At 50.7% G+C, this 27,277-nt stretch overlaps 10 protein-coding genes across 10 annotated transcripts; 5 read left to right on the plus strand and 5 right to left on the minus strand.

Moving 5' to 3' along the window:
* Positions 1 to 1,346: 1,346 nt before the first annotated feature.
* PMZ80_007264 (uncharacterized protein) lies at positions 1,347 to 2,147 on the minus strand (the record flags this gene model as incomplete). The annotated part of the gene is made up of 1 exon (XM_064875672.1): positions 1,347 to 2,147. One exon carries the CDS (start codon positions 2,145 to 2,147, stop codon positions 1,347 to 1,349), a length of 801 nt encoding a protein of 266 aa, XP_064728937.1.
* Positions 2,148 to 2,655: 508 nt separating this feature from the next.
* On the minus strand, positions 2,656 to 4,496 carry PMZ80_007265 (uncharacterized protein; the record flags this gene model as incomplete). The annotated part of the gene is made up of 2 exons (XM_064875673.1): positions 2,656 to 3,949; positions 3,997 to 4,496. 2 exons carry the CDS (start codon positions 4,494 to 4,496, stop codon positions 2,656 to 2,658), a joined length of 1,794 nt encoding a protein of 597 aa, XP_064728938.1.
* Positions 4,497 to 5,079: 583 nt separating this feature from the next.
* PMZ80_007266 (uncharacterized protein) lies at positions 5,080 to 6,339 on the minus strand (the record flags this gene model as incomplete). Its single annotated transcript, XM_064875674.1, has 1 exon — positions 5,080 to 6,339. The coding sequence occupies one exon, from the start codon at positions 6,337 to 6,339 to the stop codon at positions 5,080 to 5,082; it is 1,260 nt and encodes a 419-aa protein (XP_064728939.1).
* Positions 6,340 to 7,199: 860 nt separating this feature from the next.
* On the plus strand, positions 7,200 to 8,535 carry PMZ80_007267 (uncharacterized protein; the record flags this gene model as incomplete). Its single annotated transcript, XM_064875675.1, has 2 exons — positions 7,200 to 8,131; positions 8,178 to 8,535. The coding sequence occupies 2 exons, from the start codon at positions 7,200 to 7,202 to the stop codon at positions 8,533 to 8,535; spliced, it is 1,290 nt and encodes a 429-aa protein (XP_064728940.1).
* A 595-nt stretch (positions 8,536 to 9,130) lies between these two features.
* On the plus strand, positions 9,131 to 9,457 carry PMZ80_007268 (uncharacterized protein; the record flags this gene model as incomplete). The annotated part of the gene is made up of 1 exon (XM_064875676.1): positions 9,131 to 9,457. The coding sequence occupies one exon, from the start codon at positions 9,131 to 9,133 to the stop codon at positions 9,455 to 9,457; it is 327 nt and encodes a 108-aa protein (XP_064728941.1).
* Positions 9,458 to 12,998: 3,541 nt separating this feature from the next.
* On the minus strand, positions 12,999 to 14,339 carry PMZ80_007269 (uncharacterized protein; the record flags this gene model as incomplete). The annotated part of the gene is made up of 3 exons (XM_064875677.1): positions 12,999 to 13,463; positions 13,512 to 14,285; positions 14,334 to 14,339. 3 exons carry the CDS (start codon positions 14,337 to 14,339, stop codon positions 12,999 to 13,001), a joined length of 1,245 nt encoding a protein of 414 aa, XP_064728942.1.
* A 3,135-nt stretch (positions 14,340 to 17,474) lies between these two features.
* bet5 (Trafficking protein particle complex subunit BET5) lies at positions 17,475 to 17,971 on the minus strand (the record flags this gene model as incomplete). Its single annotated transcript, XM_064875678.1, has 2 exons — positions 17,475 to 17,751; positions 17,805 to 17,971. 2 exons carry the CDS (start codon positions 17,969 to 17,971, stop codon positions 17,475 to 17,477), a joined length of 444 nt encoding a protein of 147 aa, XP_064728943.1.
* Positions 17,972 to 19,500: 1,529 nt separating this feature from the next.
* PMZ80_007271 (uncharacterized protein) lies at positions 19,501 to 22,108 on the plus strand (the record flags this gene model as incomplete). Its single annotated transcript, XM_064875679.1, has 4 exons — positions 19,501 to 19,670; positions 19,725 to 19,794; positions 19,850 to 20,806; positions 20,852 to 22,108. The coding sequence occupies 4 exons, from the start codon at positions 19,501 to 19,503 to the stop codon at positions 22,106 to 22,108; spliced, it is 2,454 nt and encodes an 817-aa protein (XP_064728944.1).
* Positions 22,109 to 23,183: 1,075 nt separating this feature from the next.
* SET2_1 (histone methyltransferase set2) lies at positions 23,184 to 23,662 on the plus strand (the record flags this gene model as incomplete). The annotated part of the gene is made up of 2 exons (XM_064875680.1): positions 23,184 to 23,187; positions 23,241 to 23,662. The coding sequence occupies 2 exons, from the start codon at positions 23,184 to 23,186 to the stop codon at positions 23,660 to 23,662; spliced, it is 426 nt and encodes a 141-aa protein (XP_064728945.1).
* A 115-nt stretch (positions 23,663 to 23,777) lies between these two features.
* Positions 23,778 to 26,222, plus strand: SET2_2 (histone methyltransferase set2; the record flags this gene model as incomplete). The annotated part of the gene is made up of 3 exons (XM_064875681.1): positions 23,778 to 23,784; positions 23,860 to 25,364; positions 25,416 to 26,222. The coding sequence occupies 3 exons, from the start codon at positions 23,778 to 23,780 to the stop codon at positions 26,220 to 26,222; spliced, it is 2,319 nt and encodes a 772-aa protein (XP_064728946.1).
* Positions 26,223 to 27,277: the final 1,055 nt, after the last annotated feature.

A 27,277-nucleotide genomic window follows, 5' to 3' on the forward strand; every position in this document is an offset into this window, starting at 1 on the left:
GGCAAAAGGGTGAAAAGATTCAAGGCAAGAATGATTTGAAACAGATAGAAGGCAACGTGGGCGACGGTAGCGATCAGCTCCGTGCGATTTTTAGGCGGAGTCGAGGTGGGGAGAACAGGTGTGAGCGGAGCCCACGAACGAGGAAGCTGCAAAAGCTATACAGCCACTCACAGATGTTTTTCCAATGCGAGGCCGAGTAAGTCAAGGCGGGGGTTGCAGAACGGATCCTCACCTCAATCAGGCCCTGGCTTACTGCCTTGTACCAAGCTCGCTCGAGGCTATCGCTGGCCAATCATGTACTCGCCAAATTTTCGTTGTCGACGCCCCATCTTGAGACGCTGGATGCCTATTGGCCTTGTGAGCTGCAGTAAGGATCTCCTCACCGTAAGCTAAAACGCCAGCAAAGGCTTTACAGTACCATGTGAACGGCATCGACTTTACGTTTCCTACAAGCTACTCGAGTCTTTTCATAACATTTGAATCAGCTACAGTGTGCCTTCAGAGTTGTTAGCATACCATGCTATCTACAAACCGAAGGATCAAGTGCCGAAAGGTCGGTTGGAAACTCAAGAGGGTTTGGTAGCCCAACAGCCTGAAAAGCCACAAGTCAGCACGGTGTTCGGCCGGCCAACACGGCAAATTTCGAGGCCAGCCAGGCACTTTCTCTCGCCTAGAACTCCTTGCACTCTAGCTCGGTTCATGTCACCTGCCACCTGGATTTTGCTAGGCCAGAGTGAAAGAAAGCGGGGCTTTGACGGCGACGCCTCAATTTGAGATACGCCGCCAGAACATGAACCGATAAGGGCTTGTTTCGAGTTGCCGACCTTTATGATCTTGCACCACCAATACACACGGTTGCCTTGCAAGGCCTCTGCTTTCGTGAGAATCTATGAACCAGAAGCACAGCATACGATCCCACTCTAGGCAGACTTCAAACTGCTTGTGCAGCTATGCCTATTCTGGCGTGCCACACACCGGAAAATCGAGAGGAGCACTTGTAAGGTAAAATTAGTGCTCAAAGCGCTTACGACGATGTTCCGATATGTGGGTGTGTGAGCTAGTATCGGCAAAGCAATTACCATACGTTGCGCAAGCTCAATGGCAGCATCTACCTCCTACACCGTTAGGAACATCAACAACGCCGCAAGTACGCAAGTTTTAGGCACTGGCGTGCTCCCCAGATACGAGACCGAAGTTCTTTGCAAAGTCCCGTGAGGGTGCGGAACGAGCTCAATATATCGATCGCTTTCTCTCCTGTGATTGTTCTTTGAGCGGTACGGGCGTGCCCCCCGGATCGAAACAAGCGGCCACATCCCGTTACCTTTCTTCGACCTCAAATCATTCCATCAGAGTTCCCATTTCTCAAAATCCGCAAAGTACGCATCATGAATCCGACCAGCATAGTCCATCACACTCTTGCAATTCCTGACCAGCCGAATTGACTCAGGACGATTCTCGCAAACCAACAGTGAATTGACGCGGCCAAACAAGATCGCATCAGCTTCTGTCGGCTTCTCACCACCCAACACCCAGAATGGTCCCTTCCTGTCACCGGCCTCTTTCCTCCTCTGCGCAAGCAAATCTTCCAAAGTCTTCCAGATCTCCTCCTGCATCTTCCTCTGCTCCTCCCTCGTGAAGCGTAAGGTACCCTGTCCGTACAAAGTGGACGTAACACTGCGATAGATGAGATTACCGATAACCACACGTAAGGGCCAAGGCTGCGACGCCAGGATATGGTCGCGCATGATGTAGTAAGCGTCCGGACCTATCCAGCCTTCCGCCATGTCGACGAAGTACAGCTTGTCCTCGATGAGGGCTGTGACCCCTGCATCTGCTAACTTTTGTTCAGGTGAGAGATGCGCGTTGAGATCTTCCGCAAGTCTCCTTTCCACGAGGGTGTTGATGATTAGGGTCGAATCACCGATCATCTCACTAGTGTTGGCTTTGGTGAGTGGCCCGATATCCGCGTATGGTATCTTGCTGCGCGGAGCGACTTGGGTGCTACCCGCTTCGAGCACGTATGGGACATGGGAGTAGCGAAGCCTGAACTCTAGCTTGCTGACGAATGGTGACCAGGTGTACTTGTTGGAAGGAGGGAAGCCACGGTATAGGACAAGCTTGCCCTCGTTGGATGGGGAATTTGCCATGGTTGCTGGTCTGTTAGATGTTTCCGAGCTGTTTCCGAGCTGTTGGGGACTTATGGCCTAGGTGCTCGCGTCCGACGGTCTGGCGGTGGTATGGTGGATTTTCCGCCCGGAGGGTGTCCCCGATGATCGCTGAGGTGGTTCGTGATTGTTCTTAGCATTGAGGAAGTTCAACGGCCACGAATCGAGCTTCTAATATACCATAGCTCCCACTTAGCCACCATCATTGCCAAGGCCAAAACGGTATCTGGACCTTTCTCGTGCCGCCTCGGAGCGCGAACCGAGTAGAGCAGCCAATAACAAGGCTCTAGTAGGCTCCATTCGGCACCATCAGCCCCGGTCGCCCATGGTCACTAGTCGAGATTCTGCACCTTTGAGTTCAGATTGTGTAAGCATCATGAAGCCCATGGAGAATACTCGGGACAAGCTGGCTGGAAAAGGATCCAGACTGCCAGTGAGCTCCTATCGCTCATGCAGATTTTCAAATTGCTGTGTACACTAAAACCCTGCGTTATTGATACCCGCCGTGGTAAGAGATGCCACTCATCTCTTTGTCTAGTGCTTTGAACACGAAACCGCCAGTACTCGTCCTATGGATACCGACACGACTCGTCTGATTGCCTTCCCAATACTCGCCGTATAGTCGCTCCACAGCATCGGCAGGCCTGGCAGCCTTTTCGCCTTCAAACATGTTGGCAACAATCCCAGCAATGCCGAATCTGCTCTGAACTTCGTGAGCTTCTTGCGATGTACGTGCAGCAAGAACAGCTAGCACAAACCCCATCACAACGAAGATAAGGTTGATGACCACCAGCAGGAATAATGGTGCTTTTGGTACCTTTGCCACGAGGATCGTGTTTCGCTCTTGTGCTGCTAAGGCTGGTGTGCGCACCATCGAGCCGGCGCCGACCGACAAAGCCACCTTGCTGTATGCAATTGCAAACTGGTCTGCAAGGTCTTGAGCATCTTCTGCAATCACCGAGGCTATTTGCAATGCGCTGGATATACTCGACCAACCAAAGGTAGTTTGCTCCAAACCAGGTACGAAGACGTTGACAACACTGTCATTGCTTGGGGTCGTGACGAGCCGGGTGATGTTGCCTTCCACAAGGTCGTACTCGATGTCGTAGAGTGTTACTTTGCACTTGAGAATGACCGAGAGAAGCTCTCCAGCGAGGATCAAGATCTCTGGGTCATTAGCGATGTTCGTGATCGGGTTGGCCGGGATCTGGTATGAAGAAGCCACTGCGTAGTCGTAAGGGTTTCTGACGCCGCCCTGCGAGTACTCAGAAGAGTCCATATCTATAAAATATGCCTGTGGTATGGCATTGTGTGTGGTAGCGATCGATAGGTTACCAGCGAATGCACCATCAGAGCAGTTGTACGTAAAAGAATACTCAGTAGAATTGCCTAGGCCACAAGCTTGGCTGATGGGTCGGCAAGTAGTGTGCATGCCGAGAGTGGTGGCGGTGAAGTCATGGTTGTCTTCTCTCTCGCTTGCTGACAAGCCAAGGTATACGACAGTTGCGTTAGGTCCATTGTTGAAGACGCTGATGGCATTCGATTGATTGTTGAGCGTCTGGAACGCTGCCGTGCCTTGAACGAGTCGGGCTGTACCGGGGTCCATGTTGCAAATCAACCCGTCCTCGGCCAGCTGAGATATTGTGTTGTTCGTTGTGGTGCAGTTTGGGCCGAGCAAGGATAAACTGTACAGAGCACTATCTGAATGCACAACAGATAGCTGCACCAGTCCGACAGTCTTTGTGACAATGTGGAGCCACGTATCTGCACCGAAGACAAGCGTGCTAGTTTTATTAGCCAGGCCCAGCCTGGAGCGTGACTTTGTGCTTACCTTAAGAACACAACAAGGAGGGTAACTTTCAAGAACGATTGAAGTGCTGCTCCTTGGCCTTTCACACGCTTTCCCCAGCCCAGACGATATAAGATCCAACTCCATATGCCGCTCCAGGTTGATCCGTTGACCAATTTCAGAGCCAAATTGAGTTGAAATGGTGTCAACAATCGGTCGCGATTATCTTCCATGCTGTCCTCGAACAGTCTGGCAGCGATAGGATATGCCGCCAAAGTGATAGCAAAGCCAGACAACATGGGTGCAAGACTGCTCATCCAGGAGGCCAGGAACATCAGAAACGTGGAATTTAGGTCGACGTAATATGCGTGATCGTCGGCCAGAGTCGACTTATTGCCTCTTAAGTTGGGGAATGGTTCATCTTCGCGCTCGACCCGGTAGCCAAAGACGAAGGCGAAGAAGATGGTTGTGAGGATCAACATCGGAACAGTGAGCAAAGCAGTATTCCAAGCAATGTCTTGCTGTTTCCCCTTCGCGTTCATCTTGTCCTGTGGCGTGTGTAGAGAAAATTGATCATTGGAACGATCGGCGGCATCATTGTGAGACTCGATATTATGGTATTCTCGCTTTGTCACTGTCAGCTTTGCGGTCGACATCGTGCTCGATATGACGAGTTGTTGGCAGCAAGTCCGCCATCTCTGGAGCTGCAGGCGGTCGAATATATATCATGTGGAACATTGTGGCAGGTGTCACAAGGGGCCATTTGCATGCAGGCAGAGATTTAGGCCTGAATGCTGTTTGGTATGCGACGCGAAGAGAGTCAAAGAGAGTAAAGGTGAAACGCGGCGCCAAGGAGTCGGGGCGCCTTTGCTGCTCGCTTGTATTGTGAATTGGACCGAAATAGCGTGGCGTGCTTTGTGGTGCGATACCTGTAACCAATCAACAATTCTACTATTTTTCCAAGCCAATTCACCGATTCCGGATCGAGAATTCTAAGGCTCGTTGATGCCTAAGCCACTGTCACTGCATATTGGGATTGCGAAGCACTCTGTAATGATGCTGCAAGCACTGACCTGTAACATCTCATGTACATGATGTCCTCGTAAGAACTTCGACCTTGATCACCTAGCCTTCCCACACCCAATCTTGCTCGACAGGTTCGCCCTGTGTTCGCAAGGCGTGACCGTAATCACCACCGTTCGGCGTTCTCAGCAGCGTGTGAATGTGGAATTTGGCAGGCTCCTTATTTGTCAAGAATACCCCGGAGTGGTGGTCGAACTCGATCAGAATGACAGGATTCTGTATGCGAAAGTAAAATGGGTCCTCGTCCCCAAAAGCTCCAATCCAGCAGAAGTAGGTCTCGTTGAAGTGGCTTTTAATGCGGTCAATCTGCATTTGTCTTGACCTTGATGGCAAATAGAGTAGGTATTGCTCGAAGATATCAAGGACGAGTTCCTGCTGTTCCGAAGACATCGAGGCAACTGTTATACCTTCGTATGGTACAATCCTGTTGTCTCGATACGCTCCGCACAGATGTCGCTGATCGTCGTGGTTCCATCTACCCTTTGGCATGGCGGGATCTTTCATCAGCTTGTATACCTGCGCTTGTGATTGTTCCTCTGGAGTCAAGCTTTGCATCAACTGGAGACCTAATCGCTCTTCTTCGTGCAATATCCGTGTGCCAGAGTATGGCCCTGAATCGATGACGTTCGGTTCGGCGCCGGTAAACCACGGACTGACGATGATCTGTGTCTTGTAGAAGAAGATATTCAAGCAAAGGTGATGACCGTAGAAGCTTAAGCCCCACGGCCTTGTCGTTGATGGCTCACCGAAGAAGCAGATGTTGTATGACCATTCATTACAGACCTTTGTGCCGTTGATGAGTTCGCCCAGGTAACCATTGATTCGCATTGCTGCAACGGCCTTCTCGTAGCCCTCAGGTGATAGGATGGTGGCCAACAGTGTCATCGTTGACTTCCTTACCGACTCGGTCACTTCGTCGAGTCTGATTCCCTTATCGGCGAGCAAGAATTCTGGATTCGACCACGTCCTCCATCTTGGATCATCGATGTGGTAAAATATTGACACTTTCTGCTTGTCCGACAGCTGAGAGACAAGTTGATCAGCAGCAGCAACAATCTGCTGAATCGGCACACCTTCATCTTGAAGATCGTATAAGCCGGGTTTCACTTTGCCGTCTGTGGTGACTCCTCTGAAGGGCTCTTTCAGCAGGGCTAGCCAATGCATATACAGCCCATGAAGCCACGGTGGGTTGCCATTCTGCTTGAAGTCGGCGGCGTATTCGTGTGCATCTTGCTTGTGCATCATTTGGAAACGCGGTATGTTGAGATCAGGAAGGTGTTCTCTGTAGGCACTTTCAGGCATATTCGCCGTCTGTTCATGCGCTACGCTGCTCATCGTGATTGTTAATGTATGTGAAATGAAGTCGTACAGCCAGATCTGTTTCTATTGGTCTTGCTGCCTCCTGCGACGAATTTGCTGATAACTCTTGTTTCAGGAATGTAATAGCCTTGTCGACTTCAATCTGGTCGGTCACAGCAAGCATTTGTATTGTGCATCGTACAAACGTTGTTCGAATGGCTTCGAACAAAAGCAGTGAGGTCAACAAGCATGGTCGAGAACTCGGCAACTGCCCAGTGGGCGCCCAGAGACGCGTCAGGTTTAGCTTTCGGAATCTTCAAGCTAGGCTTGTGGCCGCAGCCAGTTTTATCCGGAGTTATAGAATTTGGGCACGTTAGCCTTACGGGCTCGATTTAGGCTTATGGTCCCTATCATTAGGGGCACGTCATGGGTCCCTGGGGCTATCTGCGGGCGTGTGCTGCGCCTAACGGCTAACTTGCCCAAATTCTATAACTCCGGATAAAACTGGCTGCGGCCACAAGGCACAGCGTCACCCGAGCCCGCCCAGCCATCGGCTGCTGATGCCCCGGGTTGGCGCCCGGGATTCCCATTTGGATTCTAGACCGATTTCTCGTCCTGTTTGTCGTCGTCGAAGCCGTGATCACTTACCGATAACGCATCTGCGACGGCCATAGAGTTCTACTTGCCCGCCTATCGCGAGTTGGGCCTGCCGACTGCGTGACAATGTAAGCGTCGCAAGTGCACAAGTTTGACCGCCGTACAGGTAGGGTTCATTGTGATCATTGCCTCGACGGAGAAGGCGCGGTAATAGAACCATCAGTTACAACACCACAAGCTAGTTGACTGAGAAGAGGGATCTAAGTATGACTGACAAGCTCTCCATCATTATCGTTGGCGCTGGGATAGCAGGACTGTCAGCAGCAGTCTCCTGTGCGCTCGCAGGCCACTCTGTGATTGTTCTAGAAGGCGCGACGGAGCTTGCCGAAATCGGCGCAGGATTTCAAATCACGCCCAATGCGACAAAAATACTGCAAAGATGGGGACTGGAGGGAGAGATGAAGAAGACCTGGGCGATGCCGTCGTCCTGTACTGTTCATCGGTATGCTGATGGCAAGGCGTTATGGCATGAAGCGAATTTCGCTAAGAATATCCAGCGGAAGTATGAAGCACCTTTCGTGGATATGCACCGTGTCGACATGCAGAAGATACTCTATGACAAAGCAGTTGAGCTGGGTGCGGAGGTTAGGCTGGATCACAAGATCAAAGAGGTGAGAATGAATGACGAGCATGGTCTACCGGAGCTCGAACAAATGGATGGCACAGTGCTCAGTGGTGATCTGGTTGTGGGCGCCGATGGGTTATGGTCGCGGTGCAGAGAGAGCATGCTCGGTAGCAAAGATCAGCCGCTTCCAACAGGAGATCTTGCTTACCGCATCGTGCTGACACTAGACCAAATACAAGACGAGGAGCTCAAGCAGTTCGTGTCGAACCCGACTCTGCATTTCTGGATTGGTCCGAAGGCTCATGCTGTGGGATACTCGATGAAATCAGGCACAATGTACAATCTCGTTCTACTTGTCCCTGACGACCTACCACCAGAAGTTTCGAGGAGACCCGCATCCATCGATGAAATGAAACAACTCTTCGAGGGCTGGGATCCAATACTGACACGACTGTTGGGCTGCGTGACCACAGTAGACAAATGGAAGCTGATGCATCGGGCAGAGCTCGAATCATGGACTAACAAGGAGAAGAACTTTGTGCTGATTGGTGACAGCTGCCATCCAATGCTTCCGTAAGCATTTCTAATGATGGCCCACGCACTAGCTAACTGTGTTCAGATATCTAGCTCAAGGCGCCAACTCGTCCATCGAAGATGGATGTGTATTAGGCCGAGTGCTTTCGTATGTTACTAGGCGCGAGCAGCTACCACGAGCCGTTGAGCTCTTCGAAAAGCTTCGCAAGTCGCGAGGCGAAAAGGTAGCGCGAGAGACCTTCCTCCAGCGGCACGACTTTCACATGGAGGACGGACCGGAACAGCAAGCAAGAGATAAGATATTCGATTCGCAGCAGGGCAAGGAGGAAGCAGAAGTCAAGTTTCCGAGCCGATGGAATTGTCCTGAGGTCCAGTCGTGGTTGTATGGATACGATGCGTATCAGGAGGTTGTCAAAGCTGTGAAGCAACATCCTCTATCATAACAGGAGTACGGAGTACTCTTAAAACTCATTATTCAGGGATGCTTGCGAGCATTATGCGCGACCTAGTCGATTCTACCTCAAACCTCACCTGAAAGTGGCTGGGAGAGGCGCCAAGCCTGCCGTTTCAGCTTAGTGCTGACCGATTGTCATTGGCCCAGGCCGCCGGAAAATATATCCAGCTGTCGTCTTCTCCGATCCCCAGCCTCACGTTCGTGTTTCGACCATTTCGTCTCATCCAACCTCAGACTATTTGCCTACATACAGCGATCGTTATCAGCCATAAGCGCATACGACCACTAATCCTGCAAGGCATACCAAATCTGGATGCAATCCTGATGCTCGTCTTGACTGGGAGGACGTCTCTCAGCTATATCTAAAAGCGCCACCCAACCTCTTCGTACTGTAAGCTGAATGATTTTCCATGCTATATGAGCATGTCTGTATACCCTCAATGCTAGTAAGCAACACGTTGTATCACCACTAAAAGTCTTGTCCTTTGCTTGTTTCTCTCACTGTATATACCACCTCACCCCGCTCCATCAGATACACATCGTCCACACATCGGCTACACACCTGAACACTACATCAAACCACCATGCCCTTCAACCTCTCTCCAAACCCAACCCTCTACAACAACCTCTTCGCCCAATGGGAACGCGAAGACCTCCTCCGCCAACAACAAGAAGCATCATCGACATCGTTCCTCTTATCACGGAGGAACCAGTTCTTCCTGCTTCTATTTGTACTGTTGGCCATCACACAGATCACATTGCTGGTGCTCCAGCGACGTCTGACGAGTGTACGCGCAGTTCGAAGACAGTTGTATCTGCGGGGTGGTCGAGACGAGGAGGATGGCAAAATCACGCCGAGCGGCAGGTGGGAGGTGGACGGCGATGTTAAGGTGCTGGATGGGAAAGAATGAAGATTGCGGATAATTTCGCGAGGACCGCTCTAATGACCACACGATGACACGAGATATTTACGGCTGTGTCGACGAATCGACTACGACTTGACGTGACGCCAGGCACAATACCTTCTTACGGCATGAGGCATGGAAGCCCCATTGATATTCCTGGGGTACGCCCGACAACGATAGCTGCCAACACTATGAGCCGGGGCCAACTACGCAACGCAACGCAACGCAACGCAACGCAATATTTGCACGTTTATCTGTCGAAAATGCTGCTTATGGACTGAGAAGGAGGCCTCATGACTAGCTAGACATGACCAAGGACCAAAGCACATGTATAGACTAAAAGAGACTTGCTAGTATGGTGGACATGGAGATACTGCTACGGAGTTTGGGGGGAAATGTACATCTAGTCGATAGACATATATACTAATGCTAATGTCTATATGTACCAGACACCATGGATCTTCGCTCTAACACCCGTCGTACTCTAGCCTCTAGACTTCCACGACCACCATCCAGAGAGCCCGCAGACACATGTTTGTGTCTTGCTCACGTGGCACAGCACACTGCCCTGCCCAGCTTAAGCTTGCATAACATGCTTCACCTCGACCAAAATGTGCGATCCGAGGCAATGCGGCAGCCTGCAGAACACGGAGGTGATAGCAAGAAACAAATGGATGCCTCCGTAAGTCGTGCAGGTCAGAGAGCGACCGGATAATCTCGCCTTCGTATAGGATACCTAGTGCTGAGCGGCAGCCGCGATCCGAGTGGCAGGGGGTCCGCCAGCGTGCGAAGTTCATGGCCTTGCCGCAAGCGTTGTCGCGTATTTCTGCGTCTTCAAGGATCAACGCCCTAGTTCTGATTCACACGTTAATTGTCCGTGGCTGCAGGATCCAATTTGCGTGAAACGGAGATACTCGAAGCATGGTCATGTATTCGGAGAGGCTGATGCGAGTCCGTCGACCCAAAGGTGAGGTGAGATCTGGCCATGCATGACCTATAGGTGGTGCTTAACGCAAGTTTGATCTATAAGTATGTCAGTACGATCGAAAGCAAATCACTTGCTGCGTCCTCTGTGAAGGGCCTAGGCTGTCGCGTTGGAGTATGACGGCCGGTCTCCACGAACACGGCGCATGCTCAATATGAATACAATCTCCATCAGCTCAGCCTGTATCGTCAGCCAGCCACGCTGGAATATACTCGCGTCTGGTGGGAATCTGTTGGAGTGTAAACACGCTTTGGTGCGCGTACCCTTGACGTGCTCCTGGCTGTCCAGACCTCGCCTTTGCTAGGATCTCTCCAGTTTATTCAGCCCTGCAACGCAACATCAAGGACCCTTGGCTCCTGGTATATGATGTACGTTGGGACATCAAGCGTTTCGTTCTCCTGCCGTCATGTTCCAACCAACAGTAGTGGGACATTATTGAGCATGGTTCGTGAAGAGTCACTGCGTGTATGACGGAAGGCGTCTGAAGAGCATGAACTTTCTGATATGTCATCAAGAAGCAAAGGATGCAGTCATGGTTCATCGCCAACGTGAACCGAATTTTGGACGAGCTCCAAAGACGCAGTCACGATCGACGTGCAGGTGAAGCACGTGCTTGTGGGACGTCCCCGGAACATATGCCAGATTCGGTAAGTCCAAGGATTGATGGCCCAGTCTTAAGAAGATCCCCTTTCATGCACCTCAGAAGTAAGCCAAAACCCGTTGTCAAGCTTTGGGCTGGCAGGCTTGTTTCCTGCGCTCCGAAGCTGTGAGAGGAAGAACAAAGCACATGGTCTCGACTGGCCTTCATCATCGTGCTCGCCGTGTGTTGGCCATGGCTAGGGTCCCGCATTGCTTCTTCTGGAACGGAGCTAGAAGCAAGCCACGTTTTTCTGGACATGACCAACGCTTAGCACCGAAAGTGCTTCAATTTGTCTATCAAAGGTCAAAAGGCATGTCCTTGATCATGACGCTCGCGGATGTCAGTCACTGGTCTGACAGTGCTCGCACTGTGGGGATGATGGCATCGACAACCTCGTACAGATCTCGTAACTTGAAACATGCAATTCCTCGCACGGCCTTGTGCTGTAGCGTGCCATATGTGTAATCAGTTGAATTTGACCGTCACATCATCGCAAATTACGGTCATGATGTGCCAATTAATGGTTTGGTATCGTTGGTGGTCGACTGCCACTGCTTTAGTGCAGTCGTTGTACATCGAGCATAATCGACTAGATATTTGCTGATGATCGACCGCTGTAGGTCTTCGTCTCTCTTGTGCTATCGCTTGCGCGGGCTGTGAACTTTACCTCTGCCTCACGATGCTGATGGTCTGTAAGGAAAAACAGTGCCTCACCCGCACGACAGACGAGACCTCGTGGAAGTCGGCAGCATCTCCCGGTCCCGCTATGGCGTTGTAGCGTTGCATCGCCTTGTGCAGGAACGTCGATTATCCGAGCAGGCTAAGGGATTTTGCAAGGATAAGCAGCATGCGTCCTGCGTTGATGTGAGAACCGGCGTAACGGTTGACGAATCTTCGGCCATCGTCGATGGGAGTTGTCGCTAGCTCTTGCGATATTCGCATTCGTGTTGCTGCTTATGAGCAAGGGAAGATGTGATGTTAGGGGTGCCTCACCTACTGTCTCTGTACCTAGTGCTCATCACAACCTCGCGTACAGAACCACCGACGAACCTTCACAGTCGTTTGGGACCAGTTAACTGGGCGATATTCATTTCCACAACATTGAAACAGGAGGACTAAGGTTTCCGCATGTAAGTGGAATTCGTGTCGGAAGAAGGAAAAATAATCCGAGCAAAGTCATCGTTTGAGTGATGTGGTTGAAAGTAATTACTGTATGAAGATGAAGCTATTCAGACATCCATGCCGTGAGGCGTACCTTCTTGGTGATGCTACAGTATCGCGCTTGCTACTTGTGTCATGTCGCCGAAATGAGAAGGTGGAATGAACGTCCCCTTGACACGCTAGCAGCAACCGAGTCACTGAGTCAAGCAGACAACGCCGTCGTCAACACTGGTCTCCGCCCGAGGTCATCGTCGCTTCGTCTCAATCGTCTCTTCCTGTTCGTTCTTCTGCGTCCAATCCCAATCTGAAGCCCTTCCTAAAGCCATGGCATACTTCGTCGCTTCCAGTGCCGTCCTGGTTTCCCATCATCCCAATTTCCCCAACATACGAAAATAATCTGAACATATCATGGTCCAACAAGCCCCCTGAAAATATCCCTCGCTTAGCCGAAGCGATCGTGGCAAGCGTAAAGAATTGGGCTGATCCCCTGGCGCCAAGGCCATAAGGCCAACCGGAGTGGTAGGAGCGAACGCGACGGAAATGACAACGCTTTCCTCGCACCCTTGAAGTGATTTTGTACACTGTACATGTGAATAGTTGTGATCCATGATTCACGTGCCCACCAACTGAAAATGAAGACGGCGCTGACGTACGCCTTAGCTGTACATATTGACACTATGCTGTAATGATCGCTGACAATGATTCCGTCCTAGACATAAAAAAATGCTTTTGATGGCAATTACGTTGCACAGTAAAGGTATTCAGGTGTAATCTTTTGACACAGCCGTACCGGGAAGATAGTTCGGGCGTGCTTGCGTCGTGCGAGCGTCCCAAGCGCGCGATGGGAAGAATCTGGGCGATTCTGGAGAGTAATATGCCGGTGCTGGGGTTTCCGGCGATACAATGTGGTCGTTTATTCGTACTGAGGTCTTCCTTGGGAAGTAGGAATCGTGTAACTTCGCATCGGGTTCAGGCGTCATAGGGGAGCTTCGGAGAGGATGTGCTTGGCCAGGGCTCAAGACTCGATCTGGAGAAGATATGTTCAGCGCCGGGGTGGTCTTCGTTGAATCGAGCATTTCGTACGTACGTGGATCGTTCGAGAAATGTCCTGCATCTGCAGACACGAATTCGTGGCGTCGCTTGAGAATCTTTGACCTGAAGAGATCCCTCCAGCCAAGAACCATCGACCACCTCCCAAGGAATATCAATAGCCAGAAGCCACTCATCTAGATACAGGTTAGCAACACAACGACGGAAAGAATGTCTATACATACTGCTAGAACTATCAGCACCGCAATGACCATACCTTCGTCTTTGACGAGACCTTTTGCTTGCGGTAGGCATTGTTTTTTGTTTCCTCCTGTCATAGCCAAGCATGTGACCCAGGGCAGAGACCGCTCGAAGAGCTCGTCATTGACTTGTGAACTGTTGTCCATCGAGACGAAAATAATGGCGAAGAAAACGACTTCCGCAATAATGAGAAGAACGATGGTCGCGCCACGCCACTGCAATTCGACCACTCTCTTCACTCGTCGATAGGCCTGTCTTGCTGAAGCAGTATTGATACTGCCGGAATAGGTTGGCACCCCTGAGCTGTTTTCGGTGGTGGCCTTATCATCAAATAGACTCCGGACATAGACATTGATGCAGTATCCGATTGTGATGAATTGTAATACCAGTGCCAGCGTCGCAAAGGCTAGTAGTGGTCCCCAGAAGTCTTCGAGTCCGAGTTTATGATTGATATGGCAGATGTTGCCGAAGCGATAGGAGACACCAGTCAGGCTAAGAGTAAGCGCCACACCAGCAGCGGGAATAAGCCATCCAACCACGAGTGTTACCCAAAAGAACATCTTGCCGGCGTTGACTTCCCAACAGATCTGTAGGTGCAAGGCTAGAGCTCTCCAGAATACCCAGATGACGCAAGCCCATCCTCCAAAGATTAGAAAGGCGCCGCTGAAAGCGCATGTAAGATTAGACCTCATATCGTTTGGTGTGATTTTGTTCTTGCATTGAGCCGGGCGGTCTGCCAGGGGTATCAGGAAAGCAAGCTGTCTGCGTTAGTTCAGGAAACAACCAGAAATGTACGGTACACGTACTTCCATGCAGAGGACACCAAGCGCGAGGCACACACTCAGGTAGTGCCGTGAAGTCCACTTGGTGGGTAAGACTGCATATGAGACCAGAACGAACAATGTCGAGAACATAGCAGCAACGGAAACCCAGCTGGCGACTTCCGTTCGTGACTCGAAGCCATCCGCATATATCCAGTCCGAGTATGGACAAGGAACACAGCATGTTGCATTGAGCTCGGCCACTGGTATACATATCCGTCCAGAAATCACTGTCCGTGTTAGCACATCGCACCCCTAGAGGTTCATGAGGCAGGTTGGGAGACGCACGACCGCCAGTTTCAGGAAAAAGAGATTCGTCGAAGAATGGTGCAATACAATTGCCTGTCAAATCGGTTGCCATGTTGAATACTTGTAGACCAGAGGCTTCGGCCCTTCCAATCGTCCGATCGTTATCTCCTTCGCATAGTGTATAGTCTGTTGTCTTCTGGTGGTGTGGTCGAGCAGGTGAGGTTGCAAGGACGAATCACGAGTGATGTTAGAGAGCGAGGGTAATCAGTAGAGGTCAGTGCTTCGGCAGGGCTGAGGAAAATGTCAGACACATAGCAGCAGACGCGCATAAGAAGTGCTGTAGAAGCATGGGGAACGCAGACGGAAGTAATGTGCCCACTTGATATCCTTGTCGGACTGCATGGTGGACCGGGATGGTTGAATCCGCCCAGTGGAAAGGTAAGACTCGTGCTACCGACACGATTGACAAAGTCATTCGAGACTGGGTCGTGCAGCTAGTCCATTAGTGGAACATCCCAGCGACGAGACGAGGACGTAAGCGATTCAACGCTCCGCTGTATGACCCAGTATAGGTCGAGTATGTACTGCTAGAGTATACAAGATAGTGGGGGACAGAGAGATGGCTGCGAATGATGGTAAGTGAGGGAATTGGAAACGAGAAGGTCTTCGGTAATGCGACGAATGAAAAGCACGAAGAGCTGTCCTCCCAAGACTTTGATCGTGCGTGCAGGCAAATTTCAGTCGACCAGGAGCAGCGACGATGACTGTTGGCTCGGAAAGGTGCATATCGTTCAGGTAGGCGCTGAAGCGGCACCTGAAAGGGATCTGCAGGAAATGGGCTTAGCGTACGTTGGGATCCAAGGCTCAGGGGACCCTTGCTTTCTTGGGCTCTGGATTAGCCTGAAGCTAACCCAGGCAGTCCGCGGCACCTTTCAAAGTCGCAAAGCCTCCGAGCTCGACAGGGACATCACGTCCGGATAGCCCTGGTCGTCGCGTGCGGTATCCATGCCTACTTCTGTAAAGTATACGGAGTATCGGTTAGTGTATTTCATTTCTGTAGAGGTGAAGTCTGGTTGGGAGATACAACATCCACTCCGCTGGTAATCGGATGATCTCGAAGCAGGAAGGGCACACAAAGTGCTGACACGCCAGTCTGTCGCAATTGTGTTTCACAAGCGAGAGCCCCTCTCGATGGTTCCTGCATTCGTAAACATGGAATAATGCGATCTTTTTCTCAAGGCGCCTTCCTTGTAATTTGCACGTAAGTACCGAGTACTAAGACTATGCGAACGAAGGCAGCTGAGTCAATTGTCGTGGAGAGAAAACAAATCGAAGCGTATTCTGCCTGCGCCTTCTTGGAAGCTCCACATTACGCTTACAGTAAACGTCGTCCATCAAGCCACCTCTCATGCATGTCAGTGAGTGGTCAAGACCATTCTGACGGCGGGAGGTCCGAACACGCAAGCCGAGGCCGTGGCTACCGCGTGCAAAGGCTAGAAATAGCGGCCACCGGACCGTGACAGCACCAGCTTCGAGTTGTCGGCGAATGATTGCCATAGGAAGTCATGCTGCCTTGTGATTGACCTATGGGATTCTAGACTATGAGGGTATTACCACGAAGCGATAAATGCATGACCAGATTTATTCTCCAGCCATGCACTGAACACAGGTGAGGTAGGAAGATGATGGATCTTGGCAGCTCATATACAATTTCCAGTGCCTTGTAACCACGTTTCTGGATCTGTGCAGGCCTCGTTCAGCGACCGGTCATGCGCTATATTCTGGAGTCAGTCGTTATGCAGCTGATGTCAACATCCGAATTCGAGCGTTGCAAATCGTGTGTCGAGAAGAGCCATGACTCAGCTGCATTCTCGTGTTGTGCTACCGCTTACAAGCACGTCGATCTGATGTCTAGAATTGCAATGCATTTCATGTCAACAATCCATCTCCGCAATCCTAGAGGAAATATTGCTCAATCTTCATCACCAGCATCCACGCATCGACCGTCCTCTACCGCGTAGAATTGCTTCCCAAGTATAGCTTTCGGAGAATTTGTCGATGTCTCGCGTCTAAAGGACAAAATAAATTCTCCATCGGGCGCCACAAAATAATGCTCTAGCCAGACTTTTCGCTGATTGGCTGTCCCGCATAATGGCTCGAGGCTTTTTGAATTTGAGAGTGGAGACAAGTTCTGGCCAATTGTCTGCTTCATCAACGTATTTCTCTGTAGCACGTGTGCTATTGGACGACAAGTGTCGTCGTATGGGAATCCTCGATGTCCTCCGCACAAGAGGCATCTTCCATATCACTTCCGACCAACCCGCAGCGCATTGTTAGCTGTTCACGAGTAAAGCTGTTTTGAGCCGCAGCGTAGAAACTCTAGCCGGCCTATATTTCCTGGATCAAAACGGGACCTCGTGTTGCTAAGGTTCTCAAAGGAATATTCCCTGGGAGGTTTCGTCTTTTCCTGCGATTCATCCTCGCCTTCGTGGAGGGTGACCTCTTCTCCCATCGGAGTCAACGTGAATCCAAGGTTGATGCTGCTTCGTCTGAGGTCACATGCGTGAAAACCGTTGTGCCCGTTCGGGTGCACCTGCTGATGACGGTATCGGTATGTTGATCTGCGTCTCAAAGAAAGTCCTCCATGGAGCGGGTGGCTTCTTTGCCGTCTGTACCACCCGAGCAGCTAGACAAATCAAGTACATCTCCGGCTAAATGGAGCGCCTGGAGCGCAGTCCAGTGTGCAAAACTGTTCCACCACCACCGTCCCTCGATGAAAGTACCCGCTCCGTATAGGCGATAGTGGTATGGCCTCGCGGAATCTGACTCGAATCGTCTGCTGCTTCCACATTTTTGGTAGATGCCCTAGCTCTTGTTTCAGGTTCGAACGTCTGATGGTTGTGCATTGAGGACTCTTTCGACGAAGACGTCGAGGCTTGCTTCAAAGAGCTCATTGTTGACCCCAATGCCACCAGGATGCTCGGCTGGGGAGAGGGGATTCTTGACCACATATTCGACGTAGATGTTGACGTAGATTTGCTGCAAAGCATGTCTCATCGAGCCGGTTTTCACGTCCGTCAACATGACGAACTTGATCTTTGTAGGGGTCTCGTAGTAATGGAGCTTGTATTGAGAGGTGCGGTAGGAGAGAAAGCTGGTGCTTGTCAGTACCAGTAGCCCTTATTTATGCGTTGCTGCCTAGAGTACCTATCGTCTTCGCCTCCTAGTTTTTTGACCATATTTCGCAGCGAATAGACTGTTCCAAAGATGAGCTTCGCATCGTCGTCAGCGGCAAGTCCGGCTTTGGTCGTCGAAGCCACTTTAGCAATGGTTGACTGTGAGAGAGGTCGCGCACTTTTGGCTGAGCCAGGCATAGTGTCGCGCCATCGTTTCGTGTAGATGCACTCAGCTGCTGCTGAGTCAACGCATGTTCTCGCAGCTTTTGTCCCTTCACTGACCGTGCCTATCAAAGACATAGAACGCGTAGACTACCATGTTTGTTGACTGTGCCAGAAACCAAGGCTACACGCAGTGCATGGTTACCACGGCCGATTGAGATAGCCAACGATCTTCTGCCGTTCCCCAGTGGATCGTTCGTCGACACAAGCGGCGTCCCAGCGAGATATAGAATCGTAGGCTCTAGCAGGTCGTGTTGTGTCAAAGGAGCGTATCACTGAACGTTTCCTTAGTTGTTTTGTGTGTTGGATAATGGACGGGACATGAAACGGAATAAAACAGGTGAACAACGAACGGCGAGAACAGATGAATTTATGCAACTAGCCGCCCTCGAAGATCGATTCCTGCAAGTACACAACGTCCACCGCTATCAGTATGCTACTTGACCTCTGCTGTTATTCTTGCAAGAAGTAGGTGCTCACTACTCATCGAGCATTGATGAACCATGCGCTGCGAGTACCCTAACAGATACACATAACCTCTTCCTTCCTGCTCATGGACCTACACGGAACTACAACAACAATTTCGATATCAAAAAATAAAGCCCCGGACTCAAACATAAACATGATCATGAGAGTGCAGCGTCTTGAGACTCGGGATCATCTCTACCAGTTCATGAGCAGCTTAATACATCAATGCCAGAACGTCCATACTTTTCTGCGGCTCTCCATTAATGGATATGCCACACACAGGACGGCGAGGTTGTAGATTCCATGGGTCATTGTAACTATTTCGACTTCTGTTGCAGACCACGCCAGCTTCAGATTTGACCAAGCTCGATGCTACGATAATGTTTGCCTAGCTCTCCTTTTGATAGACGCAGGACTGCTTGGTGATCATGGCGAGGCACAGTCGCCGACCGTACTAGGTGTTCTTCAGAATGTTGATAGGCATATCGGTGGTTGGAGTAAAGGTAAAAGATGCCTTTTCTGCAGGGGCGTTGATGTCCGCGGTCATGCCTAGACACGTGCTGTGGGTGCTTGATCGGCCAAAACCTGTTTTCGGCTTTCAAGTGGCAGTGCTGTTGGTCCCGCGAAGTGGTGGTCGAGTACAAGAAGACCAAACATTATTGTTGTTGCGGTAGGACTCTCAGATCTCTATATACAGTATTGCTATCGCTGCCTGGCCGTCATGCAATCTTTTCGACTACTGATTGGCTGAGATGAGGCTACATTTTGTTTCATCGATAAGCTGTCAACCCTGGCGAGACGGGATGTGAAGAGGGGTGAACGAATGGCATCAGGAAAGCGCAGCTCAGCGCACTCATCCACTACGGTGACTGCTAGGGCTCTAACATCATTGCCCGTCATGTGCAATGTCAGACCACAACCTTATCCTCCACCACCACCGACCTAGCACGATCCAAAGGGCCTTCGTACTCGGTGTTGATTGAATATGTGCTGCGCTGCATCTTTAGCTTTGCCTTGATATCCATGTCGACCTCAGCATGGACATCACGGCATCGCCTGTGTCGCGCGAAAAGCCGACCTCAGCACAATCGCTAGAGGCCCCGAAGCCCTCCTTCGACCTCAACTTGCAAAATAGCCAATATTTAACTACACAAGACGCTTCGGAAAATCCTTCAGATATACAGAAGCCACCGTTGCTTAAGCATGTGTGCGTGCCATGAAGCAAAATTCCTACTCGGTTCAGCATCTGACTATGCTGCAGCTCAAGCCCCGCATACAGTAGTCCTCTGAGACACCATCGTCGAAACCCTTCTGCGCCGCATCAGGTCAAGGTATGCACACCATTGACGCTGCTTGATCGCTTTCGTCTGATACATTGACGAACAGGAAACCCTCAACGCTCGATCGGAATATGTCACCAGTCAGGATGATGGAAGTGCTGAGCACAGGATTAACCAATATGTCATCAAGCAAGAGATTGGCCGAGGCTCTTTTGGGGCTGTCCACATCGCTGTTGACCAGTATGGCACCGAATATGCCGTCAAGGAATTCTCAAAGGCACGCCTGCGCAAGAGAGCACAGTCACACATCTTGCGCAAACCACTCAGTCAGAGGAGGCGTGGCGGTCTACACGGATTCAATTCACCTCTCCATCGCAGGACTGGCGCTCAGGACTCGATGGGCCAAGATAACCCTGTCGAATTGATCAAGGAAGAAATTGCCATCATGAAGAAGCTCAACCATCCAAATTTGGTTCAATTGATCGAGGTCCTGGACGACCCCACTGAAGACTCATTGTACATGGTTATGGAGATGTGCAAGAAAGGTGTGGTCATGCGCATTGACCTCGACCTTGAAGCCCAAGTCGATCCGTATTCTGAGGAAGCCTGCCGCCTCTACTTCAGAGACCTGATCTTGGGAATAGAGTATCTGCACGCACAAGGTATCGTGCATCGCGACATCAAGCCCGACAATTGTCTGATCAATCATGAAGATGTTCTGAAGGTCGTTGACTTTGGCGTCTCCGAAATGTTCGAGAAAAATTCAGAAATGTTGACAGCCAAATCTGCTGGCTCTCCAGCATTTCTGCCTCCTGAGTTATGTGTAGTGAAGCACGGTGATGTATCTGGCAGAGCCGCTGATATCTGGTCGATGGGCGTGACGCTCTACTGCCTCAAATATGGCAAAATACCTTTTCAAAAGCAACAGATTTTCGATTTGTACGAGTCGATCAGGAACGATGAGCCAGACTTCTCTATGGAAAAGAACGCCGATTTCCGAGACATGATGTCCCGAGTACTGGAGAAGAACCCTGCAAAGCGCATTAGAATGCCCGAATTGAGGGTATGTTGTATGTTCTGTGATAGGCAGCGTCGCTAACACGTCCAGGCGCATCCTTGGGTGACGAAACAAGGCACAGATCCATTGCTGTCTGAAGCAGAAAACACATCGGAGATCATCGAGCCGCCAACAGAGGCAGAAGTTGAAGCCGCCATCACGGGAAATATGAGAAGTCTGATGACTGTCGTCAAAGCAGTAAAGAAGTTCAAGACTTTGACTGCTAACAAGCGACCACCGGTGATGTCTTCAATCCTTGGTGACTCTGATGCGGGCAGATTCAGCTTACCGCCGGGCCAGCTAGCCAATGTGAGACCGGCAGCAGCAGCAATGGACCACAGATCGCTAAGCCTCAACGTTGACGACCGTAATGCCACAGAATCAGCTCTGGTCGCTGAAGGTGTACATCGCGATCTTTCTGCGAAAGACGCCCCCAGCTCACCTACTCGTCAGATAAAACGCAAGCCAGTGGCAGCAGTGATCGGTGAGGAGAGTGATGGAGAGGACGACGCAGCTCTGACACGACTTCAAAAAACATTCGGTAGCATTGTAGAGCCGAACGACCTACCCCCATTTCGGTCATCTATATCCCACGCCCGTACTATAGATGACAAAGGACGACGAGGCCATGCTCACGATCCATTGGAAGATCAAATCTACCTGAAAATTGGACCATCCACTTTTGCTGGCCATAGTACTCAGGACGACTCTGACGGATTCTTTCCCACCGACGATGGATACATCGTCAGTGAAAGTCCTGGTGCGGCAGACGTAGACATCTACGAAACGGCATATCGTGATGAGATTGAGCGCATCCTTGCACGTGCTCAACAGCAGAACAAAGAACCACAAGTTTATTTGACGAGACGTGTGGATGACAAATTACTTCAATTGAGCGGCCTGGCTGGCAAGCTGATGGCTCACGGTGATGATGCTAGAAGCCAGATTAGAGATTACACTCAGTTCCGTGAGCGGAAGGCCAAGGTTGCAGAAGTCAGTAGAGCATTACGCGAGGCTGCACGCGACGAGTATGAGAGAAGACGGCAAGAGCGTAAAGCGTGGATCGAAACTGCGAAGTCGGAAAAGGCCAAGGTCCCGGCAAATCGAAGCGCTGCCAACACGCCAGTAGAAAACGAGCAAGCAGCAGCAACAGACCTGCCGGCTGACTCAACACCGCCTAAACCTCTGGAATCGACCAATTCATGGAGAGCCAAAGCAGTGGATCGTGGAAGACATGCTAAAAGTGCGTTTTCAGGACTTGTGAATACAGTCAAGAAGACTCGAAAATCCAGAGATGATGCAGCTTGAAAGTCTGGAAGAACAATCTTGCTAACCCGACAAAGCAGGCTTCAGCCATATCGGCAGGCAGTCAACCAGATATGCAGCTGACAGCACTCCAGGAGCCACCGTTCGATGAGCGGGTGACAGACTGCCTGCACCACCAACATAAATAACATGCAATAGCCAAAGACCCCGCATCCTAGTCAGTCAGCGCAGCCTTTGGGCCTCGCGGCTCGCCTCAGAAGACTGGGCATTATTGACGCTGACCGCAAAGGCACGTTCGGCTGACGAAACATCGTTCATTTGGACGGTCGAGTTGGAGAAAAAGAGCCGTGCATAGCTTGATCGTGCTGTATTGCGCATTTGATTAATGGAGGACATGTATATAGAGGCACCGTGCCATGCTGGAGTTGGTAGAAAGAAAGCTAAAGACAATGAAGTTTTGGTGGCGAGGGCGATCCGGATTTCTTGGCAGGCAGGAACTCACCGAGCAAGGAGTTGCAAGAGCTGAAGTTGCAACTTCATTTATCCTTCTTACACAACCATCAAAGTCATCGCACTGCTTTTTCTAGCAGCCTTTTGGACGTTCTCTTGTCTCTACCCTCCCTCATCTGGCACTCCATCGAGCGAAGTTGGTGTTTGGGGTGTCTGCAGGTCGTGCATCTGAAATTTGTTCCGTGCCTTGGTGAGCCATATTCCTGTGCAGCGAGCTTGTCTGTGCAGCGCGAAATCTCTGTCCAGCCTTCAGTCTAGCTAGGCCTTCGACACCGATTTCACCATCAACTCGTCCGCTGTCACTTTGGTCGTTTGCAATGAACGGACGCGCACTTGCATAATTGCTTGATCGCGGGCCTCGCTGTTGCCCCTCCAGATTTCTAGCATCTCGAGCTTCACGGATCGCTCAATCCACCTTCGCTTGGTCCATTACGCAAGCACGATAATTCTTGTCAGGTCACGTTTGCGCAACGAGTCAGTCGTTCTGTCACCTAGATCTGAGCTTGGAGATTGGTACAGTGCCTGCTGTGGCTGCATCCATCTGCACGGAACCTTCATTCACCGCTCACATAGAAAGTAATCATGGGTCGTCTTGATCGCTCACGCAATGAGTCTGAACTCTCTGATGGCGACACCATCGAGCTGAAGCGCGAGAACTCGACAGACAACGACCTGGCACAGGGCATGAGCTCGACCAGAATGGGCGCCATCAAAGATGAGCCTGTATCGCGCTCCAACACACCATTATCGGCAGCCGCGAAGCTAAAAACGAATCCTTCATCATCTGCATCAACGCCTAGACCAAAATCAGAGACAGAAGAAGCTGCCACCAAAGTCGAAGACGATATCACAAATGGCCACGAGTTGTCCGATATGGAACAGCTTGTGCGCCCGAAGAAGGGCGTGCGATCATCAAAGAAGAACCCAGCTCGTATCGCACCTCTCTTCGACGATCTACCTGACGCGACAATGGAAGCCAATAGCGCGTATACAGTGATCGATTCGTGCAGCTATCAGAACAAATACCTAGGCTACACAGAACATGCTATGGAATGCGATTGTGCTGAAGAATGGGGTAAGTTCTGACACGCTTTGGCAGATGTGAATTCGTGGACAGCATAGCTGACGATATGTAGACTCAACGACCAGGTCGAACCTGGCCTGCGGCGAGGATTCGGATTGTATCAACCGTGCGACAAAAATGGAGTGTGTCGGGGACTGCGCTTGTGGCTCCGACTGCCAAAACCAACGTTTTTTGCGGCGTCTGTACGCTAACGTCTCAGTGATCAAAACCGAAAAGAAGGGCTATGGCCTGCGTGCAAATGTACCTCTTAAACATGGCGATTTCATATTCGAGTACATTGGCGAAGTCATTCCAGAAGGCACATTTCGAAAGCGCATGCGCCAATATGACGATGAAGGTATCAAGCACTTCTATTTCATGTCGCTCAGCAAAGGTGAGTTTGTTGATGCGACGAAGAAAGGCAACATGGGACGATTCTGCAATCATTCCTGCAACCCAAATTGCTATGTCGACAAATGGGTGGTTGGCGACAAACTCCGAATGGGCATCTTTGCCGAGCGGAGCATCAAGGCCGGTGAAGAACTGGTTTTCAACTACAACGTCGACAGATATGGTGCCAATCCTCAACCTTGCTACTGCGGCGAAGACAACTGCACGGGCTTCATCGGTGGCAAGACTCAGACCGAGAAGGGTACAAAATTGGCTACTGCCACTATCGAAGCTCTTGGCATTGATGAAGACGATGCCGATGCTTGGGATACAGTCACTGCTAAGAGACCCAAGAAGAAGAGGACGGCTGATGATGACGATGAGGACTACGTCGAACGCGCTCAGGCTAGAGACCTGGATGTCGATGGCGTTACCAAAGTCATGGCCGCCCTGATGCAGTGCAAAGAGAAGTGGATTGCTGTCAAGCTTCTACAACGGATACAAAAAGCACAAGACGAGGATGTACTGCATCGCATAAACAAGCTGCATGGTTACAAGATCTTTAATTCACAGCTGTCAGCCTGGAGGGACGATGACAATGTGATTTTACAGATACTGGACATTCTCGACAAATTACCTCGTATGACAAGGAACAAGATCGTGGATGCAAAGATTGATCAGACTCTCGAACCTCTCAAAGATAGTGCTGATGAACGAGTAGCAGCGAAGGCTGCTCACCTGCTCGATGACTGGTCGAAATTGGAGCTTGCATACCGGATACCTCGAAAAGCACGAAATGCGGCTAATGGATCGAGTACAGCAACGCCTATCAAATATGAGCGAAGAGAAGCAGCACAGTCAAGAAGGCGATCGAAGTCAAGATCACGGTCGAGAAGTCCGCCTCGAGGGCCGTCGAACATACCTAAAGGACCTGCTGGCATGGCAGCACCGACCGGTCCTCGAGCAGCGCCACGCCCATTGCCATTTGCTAGACCGCCTTCGGTGCCTTTCAATCGAGGACCGCCACCGTTACCCGCTGGTTGGTTCCAAGCAACGGATCAAAGTGGTAGGATGTATTTCTACTCTGCTGCAGGAGAGACAAGCTGGAAGCGGCCCTCACAACCTGCCGCTAAACCACCGCCACCGCCCAAACAACCGTCACAACAGGACATGCTGAAGTCCATCATCGAAGGCATCGTGACGGAAAAGGACAAGGACAAAAAAGACGGCAGTAATTCAACGCCCGACACACCCGACACAGAAAAGAAAGAGCACAAGCACGAGAAGTGGCGGTCCCTAGACGAAGACAAACAGAAGAAACTCTACGAAAATACGGTACGTCTCATCTCCATCCCTTCTACACGCCCTTGCTAACAAGCCACCCAGTTATACCCGCACATCTCCCACGTAATGAACAAATACAAGCACAAAATCCCCAAAGACGACCTCAAACGCTTCGCCAAAGATCTAGCCAAGAAACTCGTGGCAAGCGATTACAAAGCTGGAAGAGTTGATAATCCGACTAAGATCAGCGAGAAACAGCAGAAGAAGGTGAAGCAGTATTGTAGGGATTACTTTGATAAGGCGGCAAGTAAGCATAGGAAGATGGAGGAGGTGAAGGCTGCGAAGAGGGATAAGCATGGCAAGAGTGGGGAGAGGAATGATACACCTGCACAGTCGCCTAAAGTGTCCCTGTCGGCTACCGAGACGCCGAAGAAAGAAGAAGACGACGAGGATATCAAGATGTCGGATATCGAAGTCGAAGCCGAGGATGAACCGCCTTCTCCGTCCGAGAGCATGAAGAACGGCAGTCTAAAGCGGAAACGTTCGACCGATCTCGACGCCCTGATCAAGGATGAAATCGAAGACGACCTCACGAAGTCACCGGCCAAAAAACTCAACGTGGACAGATCATTCTCGACGCCGCCGCCGCCGCCGCCTCCTGCCCCGCCGGCTGATACACCCACAACGAGTGAGCATGGGACGCCTGAGAGGCATGCAGCGGAAGGAGAGGAGCCAGATGTACATGCCGACACGAACTTTAGGGATAAGAGTATGGCGGATGTTAGGGCGTTGGCGCAGATGGAGGGGCAAGGGGATGATGAGGATGAGGTTGATTGGGGGGTTGACGAAGACGAGGTGGAGAATGGGGTCAGAACCGAGAATCCGATGGTTGAGGATCAGCCTGTGTGAGCAAGCAGAAGTCGGGAGAAAACCGATGGATCCACCTGGATGCTGAGAGGAGAGTTGAGTTGCTTGGCGTATCTACACGTCAAGTGTCGACATGCGTACTGCACACCTTGTAGGGCCCACTACAATGGAAATCGCACATCACTACAGACGTCGAGCAAAATCGGTGGACATGACCGTCTAATAGAACAGACAGAACGCAAGATTACACTGGACGTCGTCAACTCGGGTCTGAGTTATTGGCTGTCTCCGTGATGTTGGGCAGAAACGATGAATAGGCAGTCAAGATCAGTAAAGGCACTGACACTGTCTGGCTGCCAACGTGGCCCGTGATAATGAAAGAGCTGCTGGAGTGGTCAGGGAGTTGAAGTTGAGGTTGAAAGTGAGCAGGGTTAGAGAGATCTTGAGTGGTGATGAATCTAGTATACAGTATCTTAGTTAGTAGGAGGTGCGAAATCGGTAGCCCTTGGTAGCAGAGGTAGGGGTGTGATGTATCACACTTTGTATCAGTTTTGCGCAAACCGTTCAAGGTTCCTCCTCCCTCCTCATAGGCCGGGCTTCAAGGAATGGATGTGTCCCATTGCGGAAAAAAGAACGTTCAGGATCTCATGCTCTCATTGCAAATTGAATATACTACATTATAGGTGTAACGAATATCCCGAGTGAACATTGTCAAACATCCAAGCATCGAGAGCACAATGTTGGATGTAGCAAAGAAAACTGGCGATCTGGAATATTGGATTCTGACCGACTCGGCTGCTCTTCTGCCTTCATACAATTCATATCTTCATGGTTACATACTGCCATGCTTAGGCACTTGCAGGAGCTCAATCGGCTTCAAGCGAACCATGCCCCTTCTCGTACTATCCATGCGGCTCGCCTTGCCTTGCCATCGTGAACCATTCGTGATTAACGTGATAACTGGTCTATAACAACATCCATCGCGTGTTGCAGGAGCGAATCTGCAGTCCGTAGACAATGCTGTACGCAGCTTATACCTCTTTGCTTGTCTGTATCGAGCCAACAGCCCAAAAACCACGTATGAACATCCTTGTTCT

Source organism: Knufia obscura (assembly GCF_036327395.1).
Source record: "Knufia obscura strain CCFEE 5817 isolate CBS 148926 chromosome Unknown scaffold_8, whole genome shotgun sequence".
Taxonomy (NCBI): Eukaryota; Fungi; Ascomycota; class Eurotiomycetes; order Chaetothyriales; family Trichomeriaceae; genus Knufia; species Knufia obscura.